Source organism: Cavia porcellus, unplaced genomic scaffold (assembly GCF_034190915.1).
Source record: "Cavia porcellus strain 051 isolate PalLab524CR breed Dunkin Hartley unplaced genomic scaffold, mCavPor4.1 scaffold_4, whole genome shotgun sequence".
In the NCBI taxonomy this organism is placed as follows: domain Eukaryota; kingdom Metazoa; phylum Chordata; class Mammalia; order Rodentia; family Caviidae; genus Cavia; species Cavia porcellus.
Window position 1 is genome coordinate 80,898,542 of NW_026947487.1, and position 21,168 is coordinate 80,919,709.

Here is a 21,168-nt window from a genome sequence, read left to right on the forward strand (position 1 = left end):
AAACAGTACAAAAATCATTTAAAAATTCTTCACAGAAATAATGCCAGAAAACTTCCCAAATAATGATAAAGAATTTTATGTACAAATAAATGAAACATATAGAATTCTAAATAGCCATGACAAAAGTAAATCAACATTAAGGCTTTCATAATGATCAAAATTCCAGAAATTCAGCGCAAGAACAGAATATTAAAAACAGCTAGAGAAAATAAACGTATCACCTATAAAAGAAAATCCGTCAGAATCACAGCAGACTTCTCAATAAAAGCCATCAAGTTAAGAAGAACTTGGGAGTCAGATATTTTAAGTGCTAAAGGAAAGCAAAATTCAACCCAGCCTGATGTGCCCCACAAAATTACCTTTCAAAACTGATGGAGAAGTAAGATATGTACATGACAAAGAATAACTGAAGAAATTTATGATCAGCAAACCAGCTCTACAGAATGCTCTAAAGGACATATTAGAAAGAGATAATGAAGACCAGAAACACATGAACATCAATAGAAAGAAGCTTCCAGGCAAGGCTAGCAATTAAACAGAGCAAAAAGACAGAGAACACACAAGCGGAAAACAACATGAGAAAGAAAAGACAAGACATATCAACTTTAACCATCAACATAAATGGTCTCAATTCACCAATTAAAAGAAACAGACTGGCAGATGGATCAAGAAGCAAAATCTAACAATACTCTGCAATCACGAAACACATTTAGAGAAAATTCATAGACTAACAGTTAAAGGATGGAATATAATTCTCCATGCCACAGGAACCCAGAAAAAAGCAGGGTAGTGATTCTATTCACAGATAATGCAAACTTGAAGCCACAACTGATCAAAAAATACACAGAAGGTCATTACATACTTATTAAGGAAAAACTCCAAGAAGAAGAGATTTAACTCATAAATATTTATGCATCACACACAGGTTCACTCAACTACATAAAGCAAATACTAACAGACATTTAAAAACACATACTCATTAACACAATTAAGTCATTAACTCATTAGTGAGGGACCACAATAGCTCACTATCACAAATATATAGATCAACTAGACAAAAAAATAAAAGATATTAGAATTACACCCAGCCTGTGAACAAATGGACTTCGTAGATGTCTACCGAGTGTTCCACCCCAGACACCAGAATAGACATTCTTCTCAGCTGCACATGGGATGTTCAGCAAAATAGACCATATACTTCCCACAGAACATATTTAAATAAATGTAGAGGAATTGAAATCACAGCACAGCATGCATACTATGTGACCATAGCATAATAAAACTGGAAATCGGTGATAAAGGAATCACAAAAACTATGTTAACACATGGAAATTGAACAGCACCCTTCTGAACAACCAATGAGTCACAGAGGAAATTGAAGACAAAATGAAACAGTGTTTACAATTAAATGATAATGCCAATCCAACATACTAAAACTTATGGGATACAATGTAAGCAATCCTATACGGCACATTTATAGCAATGAACTCACACATCAGAAAAATAGAAGGAGCTCAAATAAACAACCTAAAGTTGAACCTCAAAGTTTCAGAAAAAGAACAAATCAAACCCAAAGCTTGAATGAGGGACAAAATTTTAAAGATAAGAGCAGATATTAATGCCATTGAGACTAAGAAAATAATAAAAGAATTGATGAATCAAAAAGTTGATTCTTTGAAAGAATAACATTGATAAACCATTAGCCAATTACATCAAAAACAGTAAAGGAAAACCATGAATTCAAGCAATTAAAAATAAAAAGAGGAAGTCACAACGAATTCCACAGGAATCCAGGATATCATCAATGCTGTCTTGGTTACTTTTCTCTCATTGTTAAGACAAAATACCTGCTGCAGAAGATTAGGGAAGTGAAGGTTTAGTTATCTTACAGTTTTTGGAGCTTCAGTCCATACGCAGCTGGCTTCCAGGTAGGCATGGCTAAGGGGCAATTGTTTATGGTAGCTGCAAGCAACAAGAGAAAAAAGGCTAAAAGGGGAAAAGCATGTTTCCTTCCCTCCCTTATATTGTGTGCTGTCTACCTGCTCTTGGGTGGGTGCAGCACTCACACCACCAATCCCAGTGCTAGACAATGAACCAATCACAAACGCTAGAATCATCTGCCTCCATTACTGCATGAGGCTGGGGGCACCCAAACATAAATCATAACACATATCTACCATGAGTACCTATAGTCTAATAAGATGGGAAACACATAAGAAATCAATAGATTCTGAGACACAGTTGAATTGCTAAAACAAAATCAAGAAGTTATTAAAATTCTAAATAACCTGACATCACTCAATGAAACTAAAAATGTCATTAAAAAGTTACCAATAAAGAAAAGCTCAGATCTTGACAGATTCACTGTAAAATCCTGCAAGAAATTTAGAGAACCAATGCCACTGAAAATCTAAATTATTACCCTGATTCCACAATGAGAGAAGAACCCAATGACAACAAAAAATACATGCCAATCTCCCTAATGAGCATAGATATAAATATCCTTAATAAGATACTGGCAAATCATTGAGAAGATTACATATCATAAGCAAGAAAGATTCATCCTAGGGATTCAGGGATGATTCAACATATGCAAATCAATAAATGTAATACATCATATTAATAAATCAAAGACAAAAATCACACGATGATTTCAATAGATGCAGAAAAAGCATTTGAAAAAGTCCAACACCCACTTATGGTTAAAACCCTACAGAAAATCAGAATAGGTGGTGTTCGCCCATATATGACAAGGCAACACCTGACATCATATTAAATGGTCAAAAACTGAAAGTTTTCACTCTAAAGTCAAGAACAAGACAAGAATGTCCATTATCATCAATCCTATTCAATATAGTTTTGGAAAACAGTAGCGAGGCCAATTAAGAGAAAATATTTTTTAAAAATGAAGATAAGAAATGGAGAAGTTAAATTATCATTATTTGCAGATAATGTAATACTCTAATAGAAGACCCAAAAATCTTACAGATAACTACAAATTTAATGTCCAAATTCAATAGTGTAGCAGGGTACAATCTCAGCAGTCAAAAGTCAACAGCATTCCTGTACACAAAAAACAAATTCACAAAGACAGTAATTAGAGAAAACACACCCATTATAATAGCATCCCTAAAAATTAAATACTTAGGAATTGATCTAACAAAGAATGTAAAAGTTTTGTACAGTGAAAATTACAGGCAGTCAAGGAAAATATTAGAAAATGGAAAGATATCCCTTGCTCATGGATAGGAAAAAACAACATAGTGAAAATGGCCAAAGTTCCAAAACTGTTAAACAGATTTAAAGCAATCCCAATCAGAATACCATTAACATACCTCACAGATCTAGAGAAAACATTCCTAAAATTCATTGGAAACAAAAGAGACTTATAATAGCAAAGGCAATCCTGGGCAACAAAGGCAAGGCAGGAAGCATCACCATCTGTGACTTGAAATTATACTACAAAGCTACTTTAATAAAATTATCATGGTATTGACCAAAAACAGACCTGAAGATCAGTGGAACAGAACAGAAAATGCAGACAAAATTGCAAACATACTCAGTCACCTTTTCTTTGAAAAAGAGGACAAATGTGTTCACTGGAAGAAAGGTAGCCTCTTTAATAAAGAGTGCTGGGAAAACTGACTTTCCACATGCCAAAAATTAAAACTAGACCCATTTCTATTGTCATGTACTAAGTTAAAGTCAAAATGGATCAAAGATCTAAATATTAAAACAGAAACACTTGCTAGAGATTTAACTCAGTGATATAAGTGCCTGCCTAGCAAGCACAAAGTCATGAGTTTGATCCCCAGTACCAAAACTAATTAATTAGTTAAATAAAAGAGAAAAACTAAATCTACTGAAAGAGTTAGCAGGTAGAAATATTGAAGATATAGGGATAGGCAGAGAGTTCATGAAAAAAACCCAATCTGCACAGGAAATACTTCAAAGAATACACAAGTGGAATCTCATCTTATTAAAGTTTTTGCACCTCAAAAGAAATCACCAATAGAGTGAGAAGACATACCACAGTGTAGGAAAAATTATATTCAATTATACCACAGACAAAGGATTTCTATCGAGAATATATAAAGAACTGAAGAAAATCAGAATCCCGCCCAACTCAAAGACCCAATCCAAAAATTGGTATCCAAAATGAATATGCACTTCTCAGAAAAAAAATACCAATGGGAAAGAAATACATGCAAAAGTTTTCATCATTTTTCATTCTAAAGATGCAAATTGCAACAACATTGAGATTCCATCTCAACCCAGAAATGATAGCTATCATCAAAAACTGCACCAATAATAAATGCTAGACTTGTTCACTGTTGGAGGGAGTGCAGACCAGTGCAACCACTGTGGAAATTGGGGTGGAGATTACTCATAAAACTAGGATTAGAGTTCTCATTCAACTCAGATTTCCCCTATCTGGGTATCTCCCCAGAAGAATTAAAAACATCATACCAAAGCAATATATGTGCACTCATGTTTATAGCAGCACAATTTCTAATAGCTAAATCTTGAAAACAGCCAAAACATCAACCAAGGAAAGGATTAAAAAATGTATTTTTTAATATAATGAAGTACAATTCATCCAAAAGGAAGAATAAACTGGAGACTTTTATAGGTAAATGAATGTAACTCAAGATCATATTTATGAGTGAAATAAATCAGACCCATATGTGTAAACATTATATTGTCTCACTAGTAAGAGAAATTGAATGAGTAAATAAGATCCAAAATATAAATAAGACCCAAAATATAAAATAGATATAGTGAATTGAGAAGAAACTGTTCAAAAGAAAAGACAAACTCTGATGAGTGAGAGGGGAAAGAAGAAAGAGAGAAAGAAAAAACTAGATGTACTCACATGACAATTAAGCTAGTTATACAGCTAGTTTTTCAATTCATTGAAAAGAAAGGTTTTAACTAATATTGTTTGCACAAGATATGTTACCTAGAGGCTGGGGATTTAGCTCAGCGGCATAAGCGCCTGCCTTGTAAGGAGGCAGTCATGAGTTCGATCCCTGGTACCGATAAAAAGGAAAAAGACAAAGAAAAAAAAAAAGATATGTTACCTATGTCTTATACTGTACCCACTACAAGACAAAAATACACAATGTGTTAATTATTGTGACTGTCCTACTAATCTGTTTGAAACTGTTTTTATCTTTTTTCTCTTTAAAATAAAAATAAAAGATAGTTCATGATCAAATACTAAGGTTAAAAAATTAATAGAACATTCTGACAAATAATACAGATATTAGAATTAGCAAGCAATGACTTTAAGACATTTATGAATATGTTTAAGAAAATAAAGGGTAAAAATGGAAAAAGAATCAGTAAAAGCATATAGAATTTTTTCAGAGACAAACTCTTAAAAAGAATTCTAAAACTGAAAAATAAAAAGTCTGAGATTGAAAAGTCAACAGGTTGAGTTTTATAGCAATTTAGACAGATGAAGAAAACATTAGTAAATTGAAATTTTTCAGTAAAAAAAACTGAATTTATATGTGAAGAAAAACAAGATTGTACATTACTGAGGCAGTCTGAGAGATATATGAGGCATGGTGAACATATCTAATATAAATATCACAGAATTTCAGAAAGATGGAACAAAAGAAACAGATCAAGGAATAACCACAATGATCACTTTCAAACTGATGAAAAACACCAACACAGAGATTTAATGTTCTGCAAACCTCATGCAAATATCTTAAAAAGAAGGAGTATTTTAGACATGTTGTTATGGTTGATACATTGTGTCAATCTGAGAAATCTAAAAAGTTAACAAAGTGATTCAGCAGGAAGCCAAGGTCCTTATTTTGTAAATATTCTGGTCCTGTGCAAGGGGACATGGAGATTTGACGATTGCTTCCCCTACACTGGGTACAGGGGGCAGCCTGCTCACAGTATAAGAGGGGAAGGGAGGCTTGCTCTTCCCCTTTTGCTCTTGCTGCTTTGCACTGTTGCCCCTATACTGTGCCACCTTACCTTGGAGACAGCTGGTTATAGACGGAAACTTCCATAAACTATGAGCTAAATAAACCTTTCCTTCCTTAATTTGGGGTGTTAGACGTTTTGTCCCAACTACAAGAGAAAATTAACCAAAACATACATCAACAGCAAAAACTAAAAGGTAAAAAAGTCAGTTTCTGTCAAAGAAATGACAATATACCTAACAACTTATTTCTCAGTGGAAATGTCAAGAAACATGGAATGACATTATTGAAGTGATGTCATTGTACCAATCTAAAAATCCAAACCAGGAAAATCTTTCAAAAAATGATAAAATGAAGATATTTTTAGACAATCCAAACTTATAATAATTTATCACAACATAACTGGAGCAGAAAAAAACATCAAAGGGAGTTATTTGGACTGAACAAAAACTATTGCTGATGGAAACATGAAAATTCAGAAAGAAATGAACTACAACAAAATATGAAAATTGTATGAGTACCTGTAAGTAAAAATTGAGACTATAAAACAAATATGTTCAATTTTGTAATATGTAAATATACCTAATATGTATTAATATGTAAATTTAAAATTATAATTAAACAGAAATAGCAAAACTGAGCTAAAGTATGCTAAATTAGCATTATCGAGAAAGTGGTAAAGTTAATTGCTTTTAAGAGCTCCAGTGGCACAATCAGTTAGTGTGCAGTACTTATATACAGTCAATGATTTGAGTATGTTGTGAAGATAAAGGAAGCACTAAAATAATAGTAAAATAGTAAATAACTAAACTGCAACAGATGTAGATGAAATAGAATAAAATATTTGACTAATCAAAAAAGAAATTGAGAAAATATACTAAAAACAAATGAGAAACCAGGTGTGATGGCACACACCTGTAATCCCAGCACTATTCAGGAGGCTGAGGCAGGAGGATCCTTTAAAGTTTGAGACCAGCCTGGGCTACAAAGTGAGTTCAAGGCCAACCTGAACTGCACAGTGAAACCCTGTCTCAAAAAGACAATAAATAAATTAATTAAATTAAATTGAAAGCAAACGAGAAATAGAACACAAAAAACATGTGTATACATGTATATATAAATTAATTAATTATAAATTGATTGATACTACAATTAAGTATAAAGCTATTAGGCTCGGTTTTTTTTTAATCAAACATGTTTACTCATGATTTTAGAATTCGTCAAATTTTCTGTACTCTACCAGAGTCCAAGTTATTTCTATAGATAGTTGTTAGTAACAACAGCACAATTAATGTCCTTATTTGCTAAAAACTATTCAACGTATTTTACATGTTGATACTTTTAGTATTCACAATAAAATATTATGAGCTATAATATCATGATCTCCATTTTACTAAAGTACAGTTTAAATACCTTTTAGAAATTCAGTGGCAAAACAAGACCATACATTCAAGCACTGAGTCCAAACACCATACTCATAAACATGGTGTGATACAATAGGTGGTTTACTATGAAGATTTTTAATTTCTTTCACTTTATAATTTTAATAATTTTTTACCTAAATGCTTAGTTTCTAAGAACAATGAACTGTTAGTACATTTTATGCAAAACACAGCAAAAATATTCTAAAGGCTATTTTCATGATGAATTAAAAGTATACCTATAGTAACACAAAATTGTTAGAATGGTAAGTTCTATGCTATGTGTTTTCTATCACAATTAAAGTACATACATTTCAAGTTGAACAGTAAAAGTTTTAAAATACTTATTAAAGGCTGGTAATAGAAGCAAGCTCAAAATAAAAAGTGTAGAAATTTGGAAAATCTAACATATATAGTCATGTTAATCTTATTTTTATTTTAGTATCTCAATAATTAACTGATGAATTTAATAGAAAATAAATTGACAGAAACTAGAGAAAGGTTTTGAATAAACTGCCATGTATAGTACTGAAACCTGTAGGAATAGAAAATAATTTTTTAAAGTCTATAAATGAATGGTATAAGAATATCAAGAACTATAAAGGGTCTGAGATTTTGCCTCACTCAAATTTCCAAATTCTAAGGCCAGGGATTTAGTTCAGTGGCATAAGTGCCTACCTGGCAAGCGTGAGGTCATGAATTCAATCCCCAGTACCCCCACACACACACACACAAAAAAAAATCAAATTTCCAAGTTCTACGACAGTGTCACATATGGTAATAGAAGATACAAGATTCTTGTGTCAGAGATCATTGAAATTATTACTCATGGCATGACAAACAGCTCAAGCATCAGCATACTTACATTAGTCCTCTTTACTCTCAAGTAATAATGAGGGCAAAACAGAGTAAAATGGGTACTTGTACAATGTAAATCTATGCACAACCGAGAATGGCTTTGTTATGAGAGAAAAAACATGAGCCGTAGGGTCACAAATTTTAAAATGGACAATAAATACATCCTCTGCTTGGGAGAGAGACATTATCTTCAAAAAGTGTTTGCTATATTATCAGTAATGAAAGGTGAGTCCTGAACAAAATGCACAGAACCATAAAATGTTCGTAAGAAATTGTCTTAATAATAAAAAATTAAGAAGATTGTTATGGTTTGCAACTAGACATCCCCTCTGAAAGCCTCATACAGTCACAGGAAGTGTGATTTTCAGAGGTAGATGAATCTAGAGTGCGTGATTGATTCCTGGTTCAGTACTGCGATTAAGAATGGTGACTGCTGGGGGTTCACTGATTGGATTGGCACCATTCTAATCCTGGTAGACTAGATACAACATAAGGGACAGAAAGAGGATGGCCTCCCTTCTCTCCATTTTACTTTTGCTGTTTTCTGTCACTGTCAAGTGCCACCCTGCCTTGGAGCAAGCTGATTTTTGGACTAAAACTGTGAGATAAACAGACATCCTCCACCCCTTTACTTTGGGTATTGTGTGTTTTATCTCACCAACAAGAGAAAAGTAACTAAGATAAAGATGTTTATACAGAAACAAACTTTGTGGGGGGATATTACATAGAAAAAAACTCTGAAAAATAAGCTTCAATAAAAATTAGAAACCTGAAATTTTAATGTCTAAAAATATAAATTTAATCCCATAAAAATGACTTTTATGTATAATAATACAAAATGGTTCAGGTATCAGTAATTCAGGGGATCAGATTTCAAATATTTACATAATTAGTCCCCTTTTAACTTGTTAAGCATATTGTACTCTAGTTTGTTTTCTTTTGTTTTCATTGCTACAGCTATTAGTCTCAATTTAAAATTATACTGCACATTGAAGCTGTACTAAATCAAAATCTAGTTTATTACATCCACTAAACTGAAATCTGAAACAATAACTCTCATCTACTGATCTTGATAGTTTACCTTATGTCAATTACACAGAACACTTTCTACATTAGAAAATGTATCATTTTATAGCAGCTACCTGGTTAATTCTAAGTCTGTATTGAATATTTCAAGTGTCTATATTGAATATTTCATTTCTTTATTTGAATTTGTGTGCTTTCACCATTCTGATTACCTTTACCCCTCAATGAATACATCCCTAGTATTCACTTTTACAAATCTTACATTTGTTCTATCTAGAATTTTTCATTATCTACTATTTCTCTACTATGTCCATTCTTTCTTCTAGCCTCCTACACAAGTGGAATGTAGACATAATAACTGTGTGGTATCATTCTCTACTATTATACTATCACATGTAATTTTAGATACAAACATTATTTTGGTATCAATGTATTACCTGATAATCAGAAGGTCCAGGAGAAGTATAAGCTTTATTCTGAACCAGGACCAAAGTTCGAGAAACAGAAGAACCAAATGCACTTTTCTCTGGTTGCTTCAAGCTGTTATCTCTAATACTGGCAACTATATTATTGTTTAGGATATTATAAAACCCAGGACCTAAAACATAAGAATATTTACATGAGAATGAATATGATTTTCATTTTTCAACTGAATAGTTTCTAGAAAGAGCTCTCCAATATTTGTAATGCAAGATGAGATAGACACTTCAAAAGCTCAAATTGTTACAATGTTTAAAATATTCTTACTACAGAACCTAGAAATTCTATTTCCAAGCATTTTTCTGAAAAGAAATTAAGATAACACAAATGATCATTTCCTGAACAGGTAAACAAAATGTGCTATAACAGTAGAATATGGCTCAGCAATAAAAGTAAAAATAAATTCAATATGAATAAATTTTGAAAACATGATACAAAGTAAAAGAAAATCCTGAATAATGTATGAGTCCATTTATATGACATTTTAGTAAAAGATAAATTCAGAGTAAGAACCAGTTGCCTAGGCTAGGAGTAGAGGTAGAAATTAACTGCAAAAGTAGAGGAGGGATCTTTTTTAGGATTGATGATCATAACAGTGATGGCCAGTGTGGAAGAAATTTACAGCTGTGACTCCCTGCTACGACTCAGACACTGTCTTGTGCTCTGTCAGCTTGCTGACATGCTGAGAAAATTACTTGCTGAGAAGGAACATCCTGAGAACCTTAAAAACAAACTCCGCAGTGGTAACCATGTTATGGTCTAAAGGGTCTGTGCTAGACCAATGAGCATAAGTTTAGTAAGTTTAGTCCCGGTCATAATTCCTGAAAAGCAACCTAAATTACTCATTTAAGCTTCCTCCTTTTGCACCAGGTGTAGTGGCACACACTGATAATCCTAGCACTGGGGAGGCTGAAGCAGCACGATAGCTGTGAGTTCAAGGCAAGCCTGGGCTACACAGTGAGACCCTGTGTAAAACAAAAAAAAAAACATAAATAAATAAATAAATAAACTTCCTCTTCTTGCGCTTTAAAGAACCCTCTAATCCTCTACTTAATGGAACACATTTTCTGGTCTCTATTACAATCTATACTCTCTAAATTGCAATTATGAGATCCTGAATAAAGTATGTTTAGTTTAGTATGTACTTCTATTAATGACACTTCATGTATATATTTACTAAAAATCATCAAATTGTATACCTAAAATGAATGACTTTTATTGTATACAAGTCACACCTCAGTAGAGAAAAAATAAACCTCAAAAGTAAAAAATGTTTACAGGTTGATGTAGCAGCATCGAGATGAATTTGGCAAAAAAAAAATCACCTATCACCCAATCTCCCTATCATGGTAGTTATTTTAATTTTTGCACTTTACTTATGGCACATAGTTATGACATGGATTATTTTCTGTGGTTTAAATAAATAGTTTTATATATTTTCACTCAAAAGAATACACGCATATTTCTATGCTGTTTTAAAAGTTTTTATCAAGGCTGTCAATATTTGGGGCAAATATTTGAGCATATCCTCTCTAATTCAGTATTTAAAAATTTAATTGCTGTGAGTCATAATATCCAATCATGCAATATACTGCACTTGAACACTCAGGTTAATTATACCCCTTTTATGTAGATTCTATTAAATTAGCTCTGCAATTTAACGGGTATGAAATTTCACTTGTCTCACTTGTTTCTCAGGGCTTCCAGTTTATCATCTGAAAATAATAGAAATTGACTAATTCAGTACTGCCTGAAGTGTGGACAGGTGCATGCCCCAGAAGAGTGCACAAGATGGGGAGCTCACTACTAAACATAAATTTACCGTAATGAAGGCAGCCCCGTGTTGCATTATACTCTGGTGCAATTTCTTTTGTCATCACAGGAGAGAAAATAGTTCACAATGTTTCTGAGTAGCCCTACTGTCTCACAACATTTCTTCTATTGGTAATGTTTAAGAAGGAGATAAATCAAAAGTTAAACAAAAAAAAATCATTTCAGCCAGCATTCAAGGTACTTAAAAGATAAGCATGTAAGATCCTTCTCCCTCTGGCACAGCATAATGTTGGAGATAAGCTTATATACTTGAGCACAGTGTGTCTTCAGGACAAGGGACTCCCTCCCCCCATGGCATATGCATCTCAGAGTTTATCTTTCTGAGTTTTGACCAAGAAAACCCTTCTGATCCTGTGATTCCCTCATCTTAGAAGTTTCTCATATTCATTTCCTGGTCACTAAGCAAAGAAATTTCAACGAACCCCTAATGGTATCTGCTAAGCGAGAATTAGAAGACATAAGGGTGCATTGCGATGGTAATTTAAGATGTTTAGTAGGTGGTAAAATATGCCATGTGCCTTCATAGCTTAATGGAAAGGAATCAAAATTACATGATGCCATTCTTACTAATAATACCTAAAGTATTTAGCATTTGGGATTGGATTTCAGAGGTTATTCTTAACTTGCCCTTTAGGGATAACTATTGAGGAATTGATAATTTTTATTTTTGTGGTAACATATTTGACCAACAAATTGAAGGTAAAAACCTACCTTAAAGTAATTGGGTTATTCAATGAAGTAATGTCTACAAATAATTGAGATTTCAGACTTATGGTAAAACAAATGAGTTAATCTGGTCAGTGAGTCATCTGGGAGTAGTGCTTGAACATACCAGTCAGTACACAGAGGTTCAGGACACAAGGCCAGTTGCTGAAAAGGCCCCAGTAGTGGTTACACAGCTTATTGATCCCAGAAGAGCTAAAAATATCACTTCTACCATATACATTGGCCAAGATGCTGTCACAGAGAGCCAACAATGAAGAGGGAAGAATGAATCTTCCCTTTAACTAAAATGAGAAGCAAATAATTGTACACAGGGTACAGTAATTCCCTAACATAACTAAATTTGCAGCAGTAACTTTGGAATTGTAATGAGTCAGAACCCAAAGCAACCTCAGTATTTAGGAAAACAGCTTTCAGAATACTGTTGGTAGTAAATTGAGCAAAATACTATTAGAGGCTAGAGAAAAGAGGATTTGTATGTGCAAAAACAGAATTTTCAGAAAAACTAATGCTTAAGGTAATACAGAAAATACCAAATTATATGATAAATTCTAACTTTTTTAAAATTATATTTTAAAGAGATTAAGACAAAAGAGGACAGAACAAAGCAGATCGGAACAGAACAATGTAAGCAACACAGCACTTCACAACAAGACAACAGGATATTAACAGTAGCTACCATAATGTCTCTTTCTTTGAAATAGTTGAATATACCTTCATATACAATAATACGAAATATAACAAAACAGTATAAAGCCATTCAAGAGAATGAGAACATTACAGGACATTCAGAACCAAATAACAGAGAATAAACAATGGCTACTATATTATCTCATTTCCATAAAAAATTTGTTTATACTATCACACATATTAAAATCCAAAATGACACAACATGATAGAACCAATGAAAATAGAACAAAAGCATTGTAGAACTTCAAAGCAAGATGATATTAAATCAGCAATGACTGCCATAATGTCTTGTTTTCTTCACAATAGCTGTTCATAGATCACACATAATAAAATGAAACAAAAAAGAATAAAACCATTCCAACTAATGAATGAAAACATTATAACACTTCAAAGCAATGTAATGGAGAATCATGATTACCATAAAATCTTATGTACTCTTACCAATTCTTACACTAGGGAGACTATACAGTATTTATACATGAGGGTTTCATTTATTTCGATTATAGTATGGTCTCAAGTTGTATCAATTTATTTATAAATATCTCAATGTGATCATTCTTTATAGCTAAGTAGTACTCCATTGTATAAAAATACCACAACTTTTTTATCCATTCCTCAGTTGATAGACACTTAGGTTGTTTCCAAGATCTGGCTATTACAAATTGTGCTGCTATAAACATGGGTGCATATACATCACTCTAGTACAATGTTTTCAGTTTTTCTGGGAATATGTCTAGAAGTAGAACAGCTGGGTCAAATGGGACTTCCAATCCTAGGTTTTTGAGGAATCTCCAGACTGATCTCCATTCATGGTTGCCCAAGTCTACACTCCCACCAACAATGCAGAAGAGTTCCTTTTTCCCCACAGCCTCCCCAGCATTTGTAGTTGGTAGTTTTCTTGATCCTGGCCATTCTTTGAGGAGTGAGAGGGAGTCAGTGTGGTTTTAATTTGCATTTCTCTAATAACTAATGATGATGAATATTTTTTTCATATATTTATTTGCCATTTGTATTTCTTCATCTGAGAACTGTGTATTCATCTCAAATGCCCATTTTCTGATTGGGTTGTTGAATTTCAGGGATCTGATTTTTTTTTAATTCTTTATATGTTCTAGACAGAAGCCCTTTCTCTGAGGGATGGTTCACTAAGATTTTTCCTAGTTTGTGGGTTTTCTTTTCACTATGCTGGAGATTTTTTTCAACATGCATAAACTCTTTAATAAGACGTGATCCAAGTTACTGATTCTGGGAAGCATTTCCCACACAACTTGATTCCTGGTCATGAATTCTCTACCTACCCCTATGTCTTCAAGATTTTTACCTACTTTGTCTTCCAACAAATGTAACATTTCTGTTTTAGTATTTACATCTTTGATTCATTTAGATTTTTATCTCAGTACCTGGTGATAAGCATGAGTCTAGTTATAGTTTTGGGGGTCTTCTCTGTAGAGTATCATGTCCTCAGCAAATAATGATAATTTAACTTCCTCTTCTCCTATTTTAAACCCTTTATTTCTCTCTCTTGCCTAATTGCTCTGGGTAGTATTTCCAGTACCATGTTGAATAGGAGCAGTGATAATGGGCATCCTTGTCTTGTGCCTGCTTTTAAGGTAAAGGAATTCAGTTTTTGGCCATTTAATATGATGCCGGATGTTGGTTTCTCATAGAAGGCCTTTATCATGTTGACGTAAAGACCATCTATTCCGATTTTCATTAAAGTTCTTATCATGAACGAATGTTGGGGACCTTATCAAAAGCTTTTTCTGCATCTATAGAAATGATAATGTGATTCTTACATTTGGCTTTATTGATATGATGTATTACATTTATTGATTTATGTATGTTGAACCATCCCTGCATGCCTGGGATGAATCCCAAGTGGGTTGTGGGAATCCCACTTGGATGATTTCTTGATGATTTGCTGCATCCTGTTTCCCAATATTTTATTGAGGATTTTTGCATTTGTGTTCATTAGGGGGATTGGTCTGTAGTTCTCTTTTTTAGTTGGATCTTTCTCAGGTTTTGGTGTTACAGTAACATTTGCTTCCAGGAATGACTTAGGAAGAATTGCTTCCCATTTGATTTCATTGAAGAGTTTGAGGACTGTCAGCATTAAGTCTGCATTGTATTTCTTGTAGAATTCCACAGAGAATCCGTCAGGGCCTGGGCTCTTCTTTGTAGGTAAGGACTAAATTACATTTTCAATTTTATTTATAGAAATTGGGTTATTCAGCAGTGTTATATCTTCTTGACCCAGCTTTGGTACTTCATATGTTTCTAGAAATCTGTCCATTTCTTCTGTGTTATCAAACCTATGACAGTAAAGGTTTTTGAAATAGGTTGTGATCTTCTGTATTTCCAAAGACTCTATAGTGATTTCAACTTTATCATTCCTTATTGCATGAATTTGAGCTTTTTATTTCCTTTTTAAATAAGGTGGGCTAGAGGGTTATCAATTTTATTTATTCTTTCAAAGAACCAACTATTTGATTCATTGATTCTTTGGATTGTTTTCTTAGGCTCTATTGCATTAATTTCTGCTCTGATTTTTATAATTTCCTCCCTTATGTTGGTTTTAGGTTTGACTTGCTCTTCTTTTTCTAGATGTTTGAGGTTTAGCATCAAGTTGTTTATTTGTATTCATTTGGTTTTCCTGATGTGGAAGAATTTTCCTCTGAGGACCACTTTCATTGCATCCCACAGATTCTGGTAAGTTGTATTTCTATTTTCATTTGCTTGTAGATATTATTTAATTTCTTCTTTAATTTGCCCTGTGACTGATTTTTCAAGAGTATATTATTCAGTTTTCATATGTTTGTGAGTTTTCGCAGTTTCTTTTATCATTAATTTCTAGTTTCATGGCATTATGATCTGATAACATGCATGGGATAATTTCAATTCTTTTTCACTTTCTTAAATATGTTCTGTGGGCTAGTATACGATGTAGTTTAGAGAATGTCCCCATGTAATGTTGAGAAAATGTATATTCTGATGTTGTTGGATAGAACACTATATATATGTCTATCAACTCCATTTGTTCACAGATGTAATTCAGTTATGTCATTTCTTTGCTGTTTTTCAGTCTGGTTGATGTGTGCCTTTGTGTCAATAGTGTGTTAAGGTCTCCTATAATAATTGTGTTATTGCTTATTTGATGCTTAGTTTCTGGTAATACTTTATTTGTATAGCTGGGTGCTCTGGAATTTGGTGCATACATATTTAAGATTGTTATCTCTTCCTCTTGAAGTTTTCGCCTAGCTCATATGCAGTGACTTTCTTTATCTCTTTGCATCATTCTTGGTTTGAAGTTCACATTGTCTGCAAACAGAATAGCTACCCCCACTTTTGGGGGGGCATTCCTGTTGCATGAAGTATTGTTTTATATTGTTAGACTTTCAGTTTATGAGTTTCCTTTTGGGTTAGATGGGCTTCTTGATTTACACTCAGTAAGGTATATGAGAATCACACCCAAGGATAATTATCTGCACTTTACCCAACTTAGATGACAAGACCCTAAACTTTGAGATCATGCCATAATTGCATCAGACTTTAGGATCCTTGAGAAAAGAAAGGTGCATAGAGAAAGAATGAGGATTTTTGTGGCCAGAAACTATTTAGCAAACTATAGGTGGCAATAAATTCTTTCCCACCCTTGTCACTGAGAGGTGACATTTCATGTCTTTCTCTCTGATACATGCTGCCTGAGTGACAGACTGACTACAATATGTGGAAAGGAAATACCGGGTATTCTTCGATTGTTCAGGAGACATTTTGGATCATCAAGCCAGGCCTTATGAAACCACAATTTGTTATGTGTTAATCAGACATGACTGAGGCAGCCTTTGAGGAGTCACAGAAGGATGTACATGACATCTCATTTGAGCCCTGTCTTCTAGCCATACCACAAAATAATGAAATGTAATATAAATATATTTTATCTTAAACCTGTTTGTTATGTGGCAATAGATAATCAGAACTATAAGATAGCATTATAGTTATTTTGTTTCTATATTCTTAATTCTTATATTCTTATAGTCTGTAAGCTAGAATATCCATCAAGAATACTTAAATATGTGATTTGGTTAAACAAAACTGAGTGTCATAAATTATATTACTAACAGTGATTATATGGCTAATATATTTGTTTATACATAAATACATTATACGTATTATATATAATTTTCTACAAGAGAAAATATACTAAATAAACAAAAACAACAGAAAATTACAATTAAGATGTGTGACGTGGTAGAGCAAAAATTGATAAAAGTGCACCTTATTTTGATTTGACTGTGTTTAGCGCACACACGATACTGTAAAGAGTTATTGATCTACAGTGATTAAACATACTCTCTGGTGCATCCCTCTGCCTCAGAATATTAAGTTACTTCAAACTAAAGTGTAGGAATGGATTGATTGCTAACCTGGCATTTCCTCTGCCCTGGAGTCCTGTGTGAATCGAGCAGCACTTTGACCAAAGGGGGTATTTTTCAGTCCTGATGTTTTCTTTGAGGTCTTGAAAGCAGTTCGAGGTTCATTATATGTGCCAGGAGCTGGGGTGATTGATTTCACAGGCACAAATCTCTGGTGAAGAACAGGAAAAGATGCCAGTGAAAAAGTAGTACATTTTGATACTTTATGGGTTAAAGCTGCCTTATGAGTAATATAACATCGATGGTTTAATTTATTTCTTAATGGAGTGAAGATACAGATAAATTAAGATCTTATGCCCATCAAAACATGAAATATGTTTTAGTAAAATCACCAATGTACTAATATAGTAATGTATTATGTGCCGTATTAAAGCAGACAGAATTTTTGAAGGAAATAATCTAAACATGATTTCCTAGATTATACTACGTGGATAATTTTTGTATTTAAAATAGTATGTAAAGTAAGGTAGCAAATGATTTCACTTAATTTCTTTAATCAAATTACAGCATATTAACAATGTTTCTAACCAGAGAGTCAATTAGCACAAAAATATCATTACCTAAGAAAAATAAAATCTTAGCTTAAGGTAGTTTATAAATTCAGTTTAACCTATAAATAACATTAAATATCTATTATATATATATTAATATTCTATGTATCTATATATATAAATGTGAAATATAGTGGTATTTTAGCTTTAAATTTTTATTTGAAAATAATTTTAAATTTGCAAAAATCTTGCATATCAGTATAATCTTAACCCAGCTTTATTCATTTTTAACATATCCTCTCACTTGTTTTTTTTCAAGTTCCTATTTTTTCTGCCTGTGTCTCTTTCTATTGGTCTTCATACCACTTCTTTGTCTTTCTGTCTTTCTCTTTTTCTCTTGCTATATATACATATAATTATGCATTCAAAAGTTACATATATAGTGGTTCTTTACCTCTAAATACTATATATATATGTGTGTGTGTGTGTGTGTGTTTATATGATATATATAATATAATAAGTATGTAATGTGAGAGAGGAGGAAGAGGCAGAAGTTCCACAGGGCTGGATCCAGTGAAGAAGTAGACAAAAATACACTGTAATGTTTTTTATTTATCTTTATTATTATATGTTTGCTATGCATGATAAGTATTCATCACAGATAATTGGTACAAACACATATCATAGTACAGATACTCCTCATTTAACAACCAAGTTACAGTTCCTGTAACTAGGTCATTGAATGACTTGGTGGCAAATGATGAATTGTATAGAGCATGTACATTATAATATTTAGAACAAAGGAGCATCAAAAGAAACTGCAACTTGACTTTGCTTTTATTTGCAAAACCCTTACATGTAGTACTGTAATGTATGATAGAATATAAAACTACAGTACTATACTGCACAGTATAATTACCAAAGATTGCAGTACTGTACTGTAGAAGAACCACCATAAGGCCATAAGAGCACTCACATTGCTGTGTGGAGGTCCAAATACAGCATAAGTCTGAACAGTAATTTACCAGGTGGTTCATTAAACAAAGAGTTTCTGTGATTCTTTTTCTTCCCCTTCCCCTTTGCCTCCCATCTTCCCTTCCCACAGAGTCTATCTCCCTTGTCCTACCATCTGTTTTCTATTCTGCTCTTTATATTATTTATCTTTTGAGTTTCTCATAGAAGAGAAACCATATAGTATTCATATTCCAAATTGTCAATGGGTCTAATAATGCCTCTACTGCATTTTTCCCTCCCGTGCAGGATCAGATATTGTTCTTAGCAACTCCATTTAGCCTCCTTTAATGTAGGACTTTTCCTCAGCTTCCTTTGTATTTTTCAACTTTGGTATTTTGGGAAGAATATCATATCCCTCATTTGTGTAGAAGGGCCTCCTTTATTTGGGGCTTATTTTCTAGTTCTTCATAATTATATCCAGTTATATATTCCTGCAGAAAATGCTAAGTAAGTGGGGCTGTGATTTGTCAATCTATCATATTTGGAGTCACATGGTTTCTTCTTCATTGCTGATTTTAATCTACATTTATCAGAATGCACTCAGTATTCTCCTGTTAGCACTCCCTTCTCTAATTATTCCTTTCATTATCTATCTATCTTTCTGACTACTGAGTTATCTATTTATTGTCATATGGACTTGCAAATGCCAGCTTTAGTAATGTATAATTCATTACTAAACTTTACAGGGGCAGGATGACCTTCAAGTTGATTCCTATACCCTTAAGTATATTCTCTTCTTTCACTGTCTTTTAGAACTTACTTTCTAACATGACAAGATATTACCGATTCATCTTCTACCTACACTGAAATAAGCCATGTGTCAGAATTCTATTCCTTTATAACACAGAATGGAATGAGTGTAAGATCTGTGTGCCAGAAATGCTCTTTGCCACTGGGGTGTCTACATTTCTTGATTCATTTACCAGACAAAATGATATACACAGAGAAAATATATATATATGGACATACATATATAATATATATAACATATATGAGAAATAATAGGTTCATAATGGAATATTCACTTCAAATCTATATCACAGGGTCCCTTCTCATGTCTTCCAACCCATATTTGTACATTGCTTCTTGGACACTGAAAACCATAGCTCACAACTACAACTTTTTGCACAAAACTCTAATTTTCTAAATAACTTCATGATTGCTTCACACATACCCTTCCAATAAATCAAACAACTAAAAATAACTCCAAATTTGTTTGCAGTCTTAGTTCAACTATCTGCATCCTCAGTTCCACTATAAACAATTTTGTAGTCAAATTCTGTAATTACCTATAATCATTCCTTTTTAATCCCTTCACTGTGGTTAATGGTATTCATTTGGTATACAACTGCTTATTTATTTCATATGCCTTCAGTTTTAGATATTTTAAAAGTGCTTTCCAGAGGTACTGATTTGTTTTCATCTTTGAATCCATGAAATATTTGCATGTTAACAAAAGACAAAGTATGTATTTGTAAAACTATGATGAAAGAAATGTTACTGCTTCCCATTTCCTTCTTATGAAATTCTGTGCCCTGAAAAAGTGTCTCAATTTATATTATTCCCTGATTCCCATGGCATAAATATACATATAGCACTGATCATTTTCACGTGATCAATATAAAAGCAATTGACTTGCAAAACCCCTGGAAAATAAACAATTAGCTCTTAAAAGTCAGTACAAGTGAGCTGCAGGATGCTGCTGCTTCTGCTCTCATCCCTTCACTGTCTTGTAGACAACAAATATCATGGATTTGTGTTTCATCTTGTAATCTCAGCATTTGAGAGACAAACAGGAGAATCATAAGATTGAGACCAATCTGACCAATTTAGCAAAACTTTGTCTCAAAATAAAAATAAAAAGGACTGGCATATAGCTCAGTGATAGAAAACTTCTAGGTTTGACCATTCCTGGAGGGAGGGGGAGATAATTCCAAACCCTGATATTAGAATCACTTGAAGATCTCAAAAAATAACTGACACCTGGGCTGTAATTTAGGTCAGTGGAATCACTCTCAAAGAGGAAGAGGAAAAGGCCAGTTTGGCACCTGGGTATACAAATATACTAAAAATTTCCCCAGGTGCTTCTAATGTGTACTTGTGCCCGAGAATTACTGCTACAAAGAAAATACTATGTTTCAAAAATGAGTACTCAGAGACATGATGAAATTCAATGTATTTAGGCAAATGGACAACTCCTTAAGTGAATTGATAAAAATGTCCCAGAAAAATACCCATCATTACCCCTGTA

General features: G+C 33.1%; 1 protein-coding gene across 1 annotated transcript in view; it reads right to left on the reverse strand.

The window, feature by feature from the left end:
* The window catches only part of Stpg2 (sperm tail PG-rich repeat containing 2), a 574,832-nt gene that overhangs the window by 420,162 nt on the left and 133,502 nt on the right, over nt 1-21,168 (reverse strand). The window contains exons 8-9 of the mRNA XM_063246672.1: nt 17,404-17,563; nt 9,691-9,851 (exon numbers count right to left, since the gene is read on the reverse strand). Of these exons, the coding sequence (XP_063102742.1) occupies nt 9,691-9,851; nt 17,404-17,563 (321 nt within the window). The remainder of the gene's footprint in view (nt 1-9,690; nt 9,852-17,403; nt 17,564-21,168) is intronic.